Raw genomic sequence first — 13,619 nt, forward strand, 5'->3', positions numbered from 1 at the left:
CGGTGATTGCCTTAGGGGGAATGGTGTATTCTACCCACACAGCTGTGCATTCTATAAAGGCCATCCAGGACCCCTAGAGAATACAGTACGCGTTAAGGTGTTCATGGACTGTAGAAATGGCAAGCCCTGCGTACATGCTGAAGAGTGTGATTGTCACAGTGCATAATCCATACTTCCCCCACTTTGTTTTTTTTTCAGTTTCCCGACGATGCATCATTATAGCAATTTGCTCTATGAGAAAAGAACACAAAACATATATGTGTCTTGCATTTTCTAGGATGCAATTACTGCCAGCAATGTTTTCTTTTAGCAGAGAGAAGGTACATTTGAAAATAAACAATAAAAACGATAAGAAGAGCAAACGCCATATTTAGTAATGGTTCTATGTTAGGTGCTCTTCTTCCAGCATCCAACGATCAATAGCGCCAGTAGGAGTTTTAGAGAATCCACCTGAACGAGTTGGGCCAGTACAGAGAGTCTGGCATGTAATTGATAGGCACATGCCACATCCCATGAAATACAGTGCTACAATTTCCAAAACAATCTCAAACTTCTCTTTAGAAATGTAGTAGATTGTAGCACCATGACTTCAGGGCTAAAGGACATTAGCAGAAAGCCCAAATCCCAAGTTACAAGCATGCAATACAAACTTAACTCTGCATTTCTGTGCAAGGGATTTCAGCTAATGGGCAGCTTTCAAGACCTATCTTGCTTCTGCAAAGGGAATCTTGACAATGCCTCCTCCATGCAATTAGCCATCCCCAGTAAATATTGATGCCTGAAAAGAGGGAGCCATCTAAACATATCAGATCCAGCGATTTCTCAAACAGAAGATTAGTGATCAAAAAATACATTTAATATTTACCACCATTTAGGTGCTGAGTCCCAAAACCTACAGTTCATTGTAGAGTCCTGACTAGTCTGCACCTATCATTTATGACTCTATCCCACTCCTGATCTCGCAATTCAAAGGCTTAGATCTATGATCAATGCCTTAGATTCCACTGTTCCAGTTAGGACTCTTCAAACACATACAGACAAAGGCATGTAAAGGCGGTTCACCACGGAACTAGGCTAGAAAGAAAACTGCTCACCAGATCTTTGAAAAGGACATTCTGTGCATCCTGAAACAATCACATGTATCCAACATTATCCTTCCTGCAAAGTAATTAGAGAGGGCAGTACTAACTGAACTTTACCATTTCAACACTATAGCACCCTATCCCCTACACCATATGTGCCCTACACACAACATCCGATACACCACTTAGATATACCACTTAAATTGGGGAAACATAATGGAACATCCTGCTACTAGTAGTTAATGAACTAAGACTAGAGATGGTTACAGGTAGTGGCAGAGAGCAGATATTTAAACATGTCACTCTTATGTCAGACCATAAAACGTGTAGATTCCAAAAGGAAAAACAAAGAAGAAGAAAAAAGAAAAAACTAGATCAGGACCCTACTCCTAGAATTGGGGATGAGATAAAAAGTCTGATGGACCATTCATTAAGAGAAGGCTGGATCTCTGTTGATGAACAAAGTTTTCTCATCAATAAAAACCCATCAATTCCAGCGTTCTATCTATTGCCGAAAATGAACAAGAATAGAGTGAGACCACCAGGGAGACCGATAGTGTCGGCACTCAACTCGATTTTGGAACCTCTCTCTGTGTACACTGATTGGTTTTTAAGACCTTTTGTCAGGACCATGAAGTCCTTCATTAAAGACACTACAAGCATGATTAACCATCTGGCAGATTTAGTGACTGACCAAGCGGATCTTTTAGTTACCCTAGACGTAACAGCCTTATATACCAGCATACCACAACCAGATTGCCTAAAGGTAATGGCAACTTTCCTGAATAAACGAACAACAACTCAGGAAGTGGTACCCACGAATTTCATCCTAGAATGTATACGCCTCGCATTAACAGAGAATTTTTTTCTGTACGATGGCTCTTTTTTCCAACAGATACATGGGACAAGTATGGGCGCTACCTTTGCCCCTGATCTAGCAAATCTTTTTATGGATTCTTTTGAGGCAGCATCTGTCTTCCATGAAAACAATCCCTTCAAAGGTAACGTGACCAAATGGTTTCGTTACATTGACGATGTATTGATGATATGGAAGGGTGACCAGCTTAGTTTGAAACTTTTTCTGAAATGGCTTAATGCACAAAATAACTGCATTCAATTCACTATGGACAGTGATCCTGCACAAATTTCTTTTTTCGACATTTTGATCAAAAAGACTCCATCAGGACATCTACAAACCATCTTATTTCGGAAACCGACTGACAAAAACACCTTGTCTAGATATAATAGCTTCCATCCGCTAAGCCTCCGAGATAATTTACCAGTTGGGCAATTTTTAAGAATTAGGAGAAATTGTTCCTCCATGAGTGATTTTTTGAACGAAAGTAAAGATCTAAAGCTTCGTTTGAAGTCCCGGGGGTATCCAAACAGAATAGTCCAGCAAGCTTTTAAGCGTGCTCAACATACCAACCGAGAAAGTTGCCTGTTTCCTGATAAGACCATCAAAGATGACAAAATCATGTGTGTCATGACATACAGTCCTATCAGTAACGATCTCAGAAGAATCGTGAAAAAGCATTGGCATTTCTTGAAAACTTCTGATTTTAACCCTACTGTCCCAAGATTTGCCTTTAAAAGGCAAAAGAACTATAGGGATCTATTGGTGCATACTTACCCGATTAAACTAAGCGCAACGCCACAGCTCACACTCTGGAACTTGCCACGAGTAATAGGGCACCACAAATGTGGACGCTGTTCCGTGTGTGAGCTCACTAAAAATATGTATTCCATTGATTTAAATGGAAAACGGTGGCAGTTATGCTCTTTTACCACCTGCACCACTGATTGGGTGATTTACGGGATTAAATGCCCTTGTTCCTTACTGTATATTGGAAAAACGACAAGGCCAGTTAGGCAACGTATCTGTGAACACAGATCGTGCTTAAAAAATAAAGTGGCAAATAAACCTTTGGTTGCCCATTTTGAATTGAAAAAACATAAACACACAGATTTTCTCTGGTTTGTTATCAAAAAAATTGCCAGTACCCCGAGAGGGGGTAACAGAGAAACGAAACTGCCTCTCTGTGAGCAACGATGGATTTATACTTTAAAGACTGCCCAGCATGGCCTTAATTTGTCAGTGGAATGGAACACCCTTTTGGTGGAATATCCATAGTGTCTCGAAGGAGGCACTCTGTGGGCCCCCTGCACTTGATATTATTGCAAACGAATGGCTTTTGGAAACGTGTCTTTTTTATTCGGAAGCAGGATGTTAGTGTACATTGAGTTTGACACTAATTACATAATGACACAGATTGCACCATTGAACAGTACCTTTAATGTCTGTTGTGAGAGTACTCGCGTGACTTGACGTGACCTGCGTGGTCAGTCGGGTGAAAAAACTATGTGACTTTAGTCAATGGCTATTATTGGCAAGCCATTAAGCCATTTCCTTGTTAGTGCTCGTGGAGTAACACAGTGTTAATGCGGACGCCCATGGAAGACGGTAAGCGTGTGCAACCTTTTTTGCCATCATAACTGTTCTTTATGATGTTTTCATTGAAAGCTCGTTTTTTGGTAATTGACCGCCTCGTGTGTGTGATTGTGTTCTCAGGTTTGAACTGAGACTGCCACCGAGGGTTTTGACGAGCGCCGGAAGGAATGAGTAATGTTTTCCCCTCTGCTCGTTTTATTGCCGTGACAGCCAAGAGGCCAAACTGCACGCCTTTGAAAACACGTGGTCCTCGTTGTGAAAGGGTAAGCACAATGTGATTTATGTGCACCCTCATAGTCGGCGTAGTAATGTGCTTATAAAATCAATAAGCTTTAAATATAATAAAAGCATAAAACAAGTGTTCTCCATTGGAGTGAACAATGAATTAGACCTAAGTTTAAAGGCTCTGACGAAGGTGCGTTTCTTTTATTCTTTTATTTGTTTAGGGCACTGCATATGAGCGGGTAGCCGGTAAATTTTTTTTCTCTCCTGGAGGACAACGGTAGCTAAAGAAGTTGCGCAGCAGTGCCGTGTCTTTCCCTTTTGATAAGTCCTGTATGAAAAACTGCGGGCTACATATTTGAAAAAACAATTTACAGATGACAACAGTAAGTAGTGGTATTAACGTGCCACACACATTTCTGTGGCTATCATACAGAACTAGGTTAATTAAGAAATACATGTTTTGTATACAGTACGGGTTTGGGATGCCCGTGAATTGAAATCCTGGAGTAAGCACAAGGATTGATTTGAGCACCCAAGTAAAAATCTATGTCTAAATCTATACCTAAAAATAAATAAATAAAAAATGAATTAGGGCATCGATAAATGCTGCCCTTGGGTTTTAAAATCAGATTGGACATTTGGTAGCCTAGAAATGATTGTACAATAAATGAAAAGAATACAAATGAACTGTTTTAGCTTTAAATACATTCTGTGTGAGAAGTATTGAAAGAGTTAGTGCTATTTAAAAGCTGTGGATTTAGTGAAGGAGCTGGAATGATGAACAGCTTGCTTACATTGCCTTGTTGTGTCCCATTGTGTTTTTTTTTAAGTGAAGCATGTATATTGTAGTTTGTGTCTGAATAGGTCGAATTGCAATAGGATTTGTGTGTCAAATTATTGTGTTTAAATAGCACTTTAGTTCAGGAGAATTTGTAAATAGTTGAACCGGTGTAATGAATTAATGTTAGACTGACATGCTGTATTTTTTGTAGAATCGGTTGTTTAAATCTACTGTTGGGGTATAAAGTCTTTTTCGACTTGCTTTGAAGAAATTCTGTCCTGAAGATGGCCTAAGAAAAGAAAGATTAAAAGACACTAGGGGTATTGTCTGAAACAAGCTAACGGCCGAAACATGTCGACAGCTATCCAAAACACCCACACGATTTAACTGTGGGATTTTTTCATGCAAACAAAGTGGTCAAAATAATAGAAAACTCTGTTGTATTATTTCCCCTCCTTTGTCTTAGTGGTGCTTGGTGCACTTTGTTTTTTGAGACTTATATAGCTTTTAATCATTGGCAAATTATTATAAAATGTGTAATACTATGTATGTGGAATTCTCTGCTTTTTTTAAATGTTATACAACATGTGATAATAATAAATTTGAAAATATTTTTGTAAGTATTGTCTGTGCATTGGGTTCATGACTTTAGATAGGTACAAATGTAATAGGTATCTGTCCATTTTATAATTGTGGTTTCACTTCAGAACACTGGGGCAATGGAAAGAGGGGTATCAGACTCACCTTTTTGTTTTTCTCTCGTTTGAGTTAGTTCCCTTTGAGCCTTGATCCCCCGATAGAAAAGTTAGGAACTTACCTGTTTTTTGGTAATGCTTCCAAAAGGAGGCATCATTAGTCCGCAGACCACCATCAGCAGATCAGTGGAGCTTTGCAATGTGTCAGCAGTTTGCAATGTTGTGGTACTCCTGGGTAGGAGAGAGGATGGTATGGTATTACGTGGAAATCTCAGTGATATAGTCTGACTCTTCTCCTCATTTTCGTCTTATCACCACACGATGACTTCCTTTCCTTTGAACAGCAACTTCCTGCCCTGCTCACTGTCAGTATCTACCTGGTACAGCTGAAAATCATGTGTTGAGAAAGTGGAGACTTCTTGAGGGAGGTGCAATGCAGAAGATGGAAAAAGAGGTGAGGAGGGAAACTGTGACACATTCTAGTGCATGGCTGCTGATTCTGCTGACCGCGCTTGAATCATCTTTATTGCTCTAGGGATGCCTGCATTGGGTTCTAAACTCCGAATGCTGGGCTCAGAATACAATTAACATGCCTACCTTAAGGCTCTTGCCTGGAGCTGCTCTGGCTGCAGAACATTTGGGAGTTCTGGTCGGTCCTTCCGCTCAGTGGCAGCTCTTATATTCGGTGTCTCATCTTCTTTTTGTACTTAATTCTGAAAAGCTAATTTCTTTTATTATTATTCTTATGTTCTTTTACTGGTAATTTTCTGTTTGTATTGGAATGGTTCCCAAATTGTGTTTAATTCATATGCATGGTAGGATTCAGCGTTGCTGCCACTTCAGTTTAATAATTTTCAATAAAATCTGATGATGATCCACCACACTCATGGCCATACATTCTGCAATTACACCTTCTTGTTATGCTGATAAAAGGCTTAATTTAGATTATGACTGCATTTATGTCAATCAATTGATGGGCAAAAAATCCTTAAAGCTGAATCATACTAAAGACTGACCAACATATCTTCAGGATGAGTTTTGACATGTGGACTTTGGTTATGTGCCACATTTAGTCTCAGTACTCTCGGTACATGCTAAGTTAAAAATGATACCCCAAATCTATTAGGTTGTACACACCTGCTGATTTCCCTCTGGATATTGAAAAAGATGTACCCATATTTAGACTAGCTTCTCAGAGTGACATTATGTGATTTCCTCCCAACTGCACTGCACCAATGGCCCGCTCCTGAGCCTAACAGACTATGAGATAAAGGAGGTGCAGGCAATTCAGAATCGAGGTCATATGCTGGCGCAACTCCCCTGGAGAGACCATCAGTCAGGCCTTGAGCAGTCAACATTTTCTGCGCTTGGCCAGGATTATGGAGTTAATGGCCTTATGCATGTAGTGCCACTTCACAACATCGGCCCACACTGCTAGTGAATCAATTTAGGCACTACACACCTGCTTACCCAGAACCTACAGTCAAGGACACCAGAATCCTCACAGACACTCAGATAAAACAGCTCTACTCAGGAGAAAGGGCCTTTTATATCCAGGAGCCGTTGCAAACAGAAGATCACTTGCTTCAAGAAGGCTATTCAATGCACCCTAGGTACTGTTGCTCATTAATTAGGAGAGTTGTTCCATTTCTATTACCGCCAAAAGGCAATCCGGATGGAATCTGATGTGCTTCATAAATGCAAATGAACATAACATAACTTAAAGGAGATGCATGCATGCAGTTATTAATGTCAGTCCCGCTGGTCATGCACTGCCAGTATTCAGGATAGGGTGCATACAGTACCTGCTCAGCTGTCAAGACACTGGCTGATACATTGTTCCGTGCAGGTAAATTGAAACTGCGACTTGCAGGTTCCGGTGGTTCTAAGAAGAATTCATAAAGATAAAAACATTCATTCATGTTGTCTTAAGAAGGAGAAACAGAAAACAGGATGTGAGCAATAACCATTCACAATGTGCTGCTTAATAGTGACACTATTTATTATTTGGCAACTTTCTTTTATCTGTAATGACACCTTCCTGCACTTGAAACTGCTTCACATGTATGTCATGGTCTCTGGTGCCAGAAAAGATCACATACAAATGTGTGTGGCAAATCTCATAAACCTGGAACCTTAATATGTAAAAGGGTGGGCCCGACCTCCCAACTGCAGATGTGCTTATCACTGGAGAGTATAGCTAGCCCATTACAGAAGCCTGACAGTATTGCATGTGGTCTCCAATGGTCGGGAAATTGGAGCCTGATTTTGCCTGCTGTGGGACTGTGTGTGTGCATGTGACATGCCCCAGCCACACATGGCCCCACCTGCACGCCAACTATGGCAATGTAAGACACAGGAGTAGGGAACCTGGATCTAAAGACTGGGTCCATTGGTTAGTAATCTAAAGATCTCACTGCTGCAGGATTGGCAGATCTCACTGCTGCCAAGCCTTTGCATATGTATCTAGTGTCTACTATAGCAATGCAATACTGACCATGGCTGCCGTACCTGCAGGGCATGGCGTGTTTCCTTGCCTTGTTGGCACTTTGCCGCAGATACAATGACCTAAGCTGCAGGATCTACAGAAGAGTGCCGGCGACTATGCCCTTGGCTCTGTATATTTTTATTCTGTATAATTTTACATGTAATAGTTAAAATGGAAGACCTACGCAACAAATCCAAAGAATTTGTCTCTACTCCCCAAGTGGGAGCCACCCCTTTAGGACTAGGGAGGGCAGCCTGTCCTTAGGGAACAGGGCAAGCCAGGGCAAGCGGGATCTCACTGGGTGTGACCTCTTTATGGTGACAAGGAGTGCTCAAAGAATGATAACACCTTCACCTTCCCTTTTCCCTAAGTCTGACATGTGTATTGGTTACATGGTAAGTGAACAGTGCAATCAGGTGCAGGACCCCTTTAATGTGGAAGGCTTGGATTCTGACCTGTATTTGTCGTCACCCCTTGTGGAAACCTGCACCAATCAAATTTATTCTGCTGTTCCAGGATGGAACTTAAAGACTGCCAGGCATCATAAGGAAGTAAGATCATCTGCTGCAGAGTGAGGAACCCAAGCTCGCACAGGAGTGCAGAGGAGGATCCGAGTACAAAGCAGACCCTCTGGTGGGTGGAAACACGAATCAGCATGGAGAACGCTGTAGATTCGATGACAGGAGGGGACCTAGAGGTTAGAAAACACAGGCTCGACGGGATTCCTTTTTTGAATCCAGTTATTTTTAGTAGACAGGCACTTTATAGAGTATCCCTCCCGGGAACAGCATCTTAGCACTTTAAGAACTTTGATTTCAATGGTTATGCTGTGATATGTGATATTTGTATGTGATGAAATGTGTCTTTTTATAAAATATGTTATTACCCGTGATGGATTATGTTCAAAGAAATGTTCAATTGTTGGATGTATTCTAAGTTAACTAAGTAAATGAAATAAAAAATCCACCAGGATAAAATATGTTGTAAAATAATGGCACATATTCACATATTTGAGTCAAATTACTTGCAAAATGAACAGAGCATTCAATGCTAAATAATAAGGGACTAATTTGAATAATGTGATATGTATGTCAGGAACACTATGGGCCTCATTACGGCCCTGCCGGTTCAGAAAGAACGGTGGCAGTAAAACCGCTGCCACCGTTGTTTCCGGACCGGCTGATTCAGAGTCCTGCAGGCACCAGGTGTCACTCCTGCCAGGTCTGACCTGGTGGGATTAACACCACCTGCCTGCAGGCGGACATGGAAACACCGGCTCTGTCATAGACGGAACCAGTGTTTCCATGGGAATGGGGATTTACAGAATTCCACCTCCAGAATTACCGGGTCACCTGGGTTGTAATGCCCCGGTGATTCCAGCAATCACGGAAGCTGAATGGTATTACGGGTCTGGCGGCAGCCTGCTGATTTTTCCGGCACGGCTACCGCCACACTCGTAATGAGGCCCTATGTGTTTTATGTAGATTCGATGAAGGCAGAACCTTGAGCCAGAGAGGGGCCGCTGCGGCAGGAAGCATCACCACCACCACCACCAGGACGACACCGCTTGGGGCACAGACACTGAAAGAGCCAGAGAAGCCCATAGCTCGCAATGGGCCATCACGAGCATACCCCAGGACAGGGTGAACAAAACCAAACAAGCGAAAGGGTGAGAGAAGGCCATAGCCCAAAAGGGGCCAAACGGGAGCATACCCCAGAACGGGGTGAACGAGACCGAACAAAAGAAAGGGCGAGAGAAGTCTGTAGCCCATGATGGGCCTACCACGAGCATTTCCCAGGAAGGGATTAAAAAAAACCTAAAAAGTGAAGGGGCGTGAAGCCTGTGAGAGACCAACCAAGAGTGCCTAGGACAGCATCTCTGCAAGTTCTGGATGCAGTGTGGGTTTCTTCTCTTTTTTGTTTCCAACAGCATTCACTTTGAACTGTTGTCTCTTCGTGCACCTTCAGACGGGTGAAACCAAACAAGTGAAAGGGTGAGAGAAGCCATAGCCTGCTAGGGGCCAACTGAGAGCATACCTCAGGATGAGGCGAACAAAACCGAACAAGCGAAAGGGCGAGAGAACCCCATAGCTCGCAAGGGCCCAACCGAGAGCATACCCCAGGAAGCGGTAAATGAAATTGAACAAGCAAAAGGTCGAGAGAAACCCAAAGCCTGAGAAGGGCCAACTAAGAACACACCCGAGGATGGGGTAACCTAAACCGAACAAGAAACTGGACCAGAGCCGCCCAAAGGATCAAACCACTGAAAGATAAAGAATAGAGAACCGGACTGAGGAAACCCAGCATCTACCCGAGTTTGCCAGGAGTAAGAGCCCAGGAGGGCCCAGGAATGAACATTCTTGGACTTGGGAGTACTGAAACTCCCGGGATAAATCTGCATATCCATGGAGAAGGGATAAAATCTGATGGTTAGACGAAGACATTGTTTTGAACACAACAAGAACTTTGAGAGACACTTTTTCTTTTGAAAACATTATTTGGTTTTGAGATGCAAGAGTCTCTATGAACTCTAGGGTGAAGGTCAGAAACCACCCGCCACTGCTTCCTCGGGTGAAGTAACCCTTACCTAAGCCAGAGCTTAGGATCCTTCTTTCCATCTTCTTTTCCATAGAGCAGGGTAGTGTTAGGTTAGGTACAGAGGACTGACCTTAGACATCCTTACAAGCACCTGTTTGTTATTATATAGCATAGGGAACTCATCTTAGAAGTAGGGACTAAAGCAGGTTTTTCTTGACTTTAATTTACTTTACTTAATAAAGCAGTGTTCAACTATTCCTCTGCGTCCGCCTCTGTACGACCTACCACACGTCCTTCATCATGGAACACACACTTGACAAAATAATGAAAATACTACCTTTTAACTAAACATCATTTTCCAATACAGCAATGTTGTATCAAAACTCTTGTACAAAATACTTTTATTTTCCATAGGAAATACATAGAATATGCACAACGTTTTCATTTGGTGGCATGACCACCATACATGTGATGGAATTTCCAAATGAAATTCAGTACGAAAACGAAATACAAATATTTTTTGTTCTTCTTTTTTAAACTCTTTATTGTTTTACAACATTAACCAACAACAAACAAAACAAAACAATCACTCTGGCATTTCTAGTGGATTCCGCCCTGCGTCGTCATTCTTCGTGGCATGATCCAGTGGCCGTGCACCTTGGTCGATGGCCAACCCTTCTCCAACCCGTCCGATCTTGTGCGTATTCCCTGTATTCCATCTTGCCGGGGGTATTCTGTTTGTCTGCCAGTCCTCCTATTTATATTCTTCCTCTCCTCCAGGGTCGTCTGTGTTGCTCTCTTCCCTTTGTCCAAATAAGTCCTGTATCAGGGTGTTCCATGCCTGTATTTTATGTCCACTCTCCCCATCTCCACTCTGCACCACCCTTATCCACATCGCTGTCTCTGCGAACAACCATTTCTTAAGGTCTGCCCACCACAAGCCTATGCTCGGAGTTCCATGCCATTGCTATGCAGCGCTTTGCCAAAATGCACACTAGATCCTTCATCCTGGCCAGATGTGTTCTTTGTCTGTCGCCTCTAGGGAAGAGGCCCAGTAGATAAGATTCCGGGGTCCATGCTCGCATTTGAATTCCTCCCTCCTCCACCCTTTCTTGGATTCCCTCCCAAAACGTCTTTATCACCGGTCAGGTCCAAAATATGTGCAGCATGTCGGCTTCTTCTTCTCCACCATGTGGGTAGTTCCGGGGCTTCTCAGTCCCCATCAGAGTCACTCTTTTGGGTGTGAGGTATGCTCGATGCATGAGGTAGAGCTGAGCTTGTTTAAATCTTGCATTTCTGGACACCTTCTTGGGGTAGCTCAAGACCCTGGACCACTCTTGGTCAGTGAAGGGCCCCTGGAGCTACCCCTCCCAGCGTTCTCTCAATTGCAACTCTCGCTCATAGTTAGATGTCAGCAGCTGCTGATACAGTCTAGAGACTGTGTGTACCCCTTCAGATACATTGTATCATGTGCCCAGCTTCCCCCTTTGGTCCTCGTCGTCTGGGAGTTCTGGCCATCTTTTCTTAATTTTCTTAACTATACTGTTTTGTAGCATGAACTGTCCGCTGTGTATGTCGTACTCTGCCATCAGCTGTTGGAATTCTGCCCATTGTCCCTCCTTTCTCAAGTCTCCTATCTGAGCTATGCCTTCGGCTTTCCAATCGGATCTATATTCTGCGAGGGTCCTCATATCCGTGCCTACAAATCCCACAAGGGGGATCTGTGCGGATCAGGGGTCCTGTGCCCCTTGCAGTTTCCATGCTTTGCTCCACAGGGTCAGGCCCAGCTTGACCATATTAGGTAAGGGCTTGAGCAGGGATTTGTCTTTCCATAACATTTCTTTCAGGTAATATTGCTTCAGCGCCGGCTGAAAGAGTAAGGAATCCACTGATGTCTCACCCCCAAGCCATCTAACCACAAATTGTAGTTGTCCTGCCAGGTAATATCGCTCAAAGTCCGTCAGTCTGATGCCCACTGCTTCATAGTCTCTCTGCAAGCTGTTCAGCGCTATCCTATTCCTTCCTCCTCCCCACAGGAATTCCCGTACTATTGTGTTTAGCTGTGTTAAGAATGTCTTAGGCATAGTGTGTGGGATATTTGTGAAGTGGTATAGCATGCATGGCAATACGGTAATCTTCAGCAGGGCTGCTCTCCCTATCATCCCTAGTGGCAGTGTTTTCCAGAATGTCATGGCTTCTGTGTCTTCTTGAGGGGCACCCATGTGTTAAATTTATGTGTATCCAGGGTATCGTGGTACACTTCTATCCCCAGATAACGAAAGGAGTGCAGTGCCCATGTGATTCCCAGGTCTGGTAGTTGGTTCAAGGGGACCCCTCTAAAGTCAGCCAGGGGGAAGAGTGAGGATTTGTCTTTGTTAATGGCTATTCCTGAAAGTCTAGTGTACGCGTCTATCGCTTCCAGCTGGCTTGGTAGATGCACTTGCGGGTTTCCCAGGAAGAGGAGCCTATCATCTGCGTACAATGAAATTAAGTGTATGACCCGTCTATGTCAATCCCAGTGTCCCCTTATTCGGCCCAAAGAAAGACCACCAACGGTTCAAGGGCCAATATATACAACATTGGGGACAGTGGGAAACCCTGTTTTGTGCCTCTATAGATCCTCCAGACCTCTGAAATATGTCTCCCAGTTTTCACTCTCGCTCTGGGGTTCTTATAGAGCAGCCTGACCCAACAGAGGAACCCCTCCCCTATCCCAAAGTGGGCAAGGACACTCACTGGAGTCGAAACCCTTGACAGCGTCAAGTCACGCTATGGGGCTCTCGCCCCTTCTCTGATTCGTTTGTTCCACAACATGGTGACATGGTGGAGTCTTCGCAGATTCGGCGTCATGTTCCTTCCCGGGCCGTAGCCCGTTTGGTCTGGGTGGATTAGTGTGATTCTCACCTGCTTGAGTTGGTTAGCGAGCACTGCCGTAAGGATTTTGGAGTCTTGGTTAATCAAGGAGATCGGCCTGTAGGTGGCGCAGTCTAGTGGTGATTTCCCAGGTTTCAGGACCAATATAATGACCGATTCTGACATGATATCTGGCAACTGCCCCTTCTCAAACGCCTCTTGATGGGTGTCCAATAATCTCGATACTGAAGTGCCCTTGTACTCTTTATAAAACTCGTCTGGTTTTGCCTGATGGGAGCTCAGTAATTACAGTCTCAAACTCCTCCACCGTGAGGGGTGCCTCTAGTATTTGGACCTGCTCTTCCTCTAGCTTTGGGAGTCTGATTTCCGCCAGGGCATCAGTTATATCACCCATCTCTACCGCTGGGTTAGGAGCATACAATTGCTCATAAAATCGTGAGAATATTTGATTAACACCCTCCTGGGTTCTAACCGCCACCCCTGC

The 13,619-nt window shown here is 43.5% G+C and overlaps 1 protein-coding gene across 6 annotated transcripts in view; it reads right to left on the reverse strand.

Annotated features, from left to right (window-relative positions):
- Nucleotides 1-13,619, reverse strand: part of BLNK (B cell linker) — a 1,905,158-nt gene that overhangs the window by 82,962 nt on the left and 1,808,577 nt on the right. For all 6 annotated transcript variants that reach the window (XM_069611389.1, XM_069611390.1, XM_069611392.1 and 3 more), the window contains one exon: nucleotides 7,041-7,120. In XM_069611389.1, the coding sequence (XP_069467490.1) occupies nucleotides 7,041-7,120 (80 nt within the window). The remainder of the gene's footprint in view (nucleotides 1-7,040; nucleotides 7,121-13,619) is intronic.

The sequence above is a fragment of the Ambystoma mexicanum genome, chromosome 8 (genome assembly GCF_040938575.1).
Source record: "Ambystoma mexicanum isolate Mex_15411 chromosome 8, UKY_AmexF1_1, whole genome shotgun sequence".
NCBI classification, from domain to species: Eukaryota; Metazoa; Chordata; class Amphibia; order Caudata; family Ambystomatidae; genus Ambystoma; species Ambystoma mexicanum.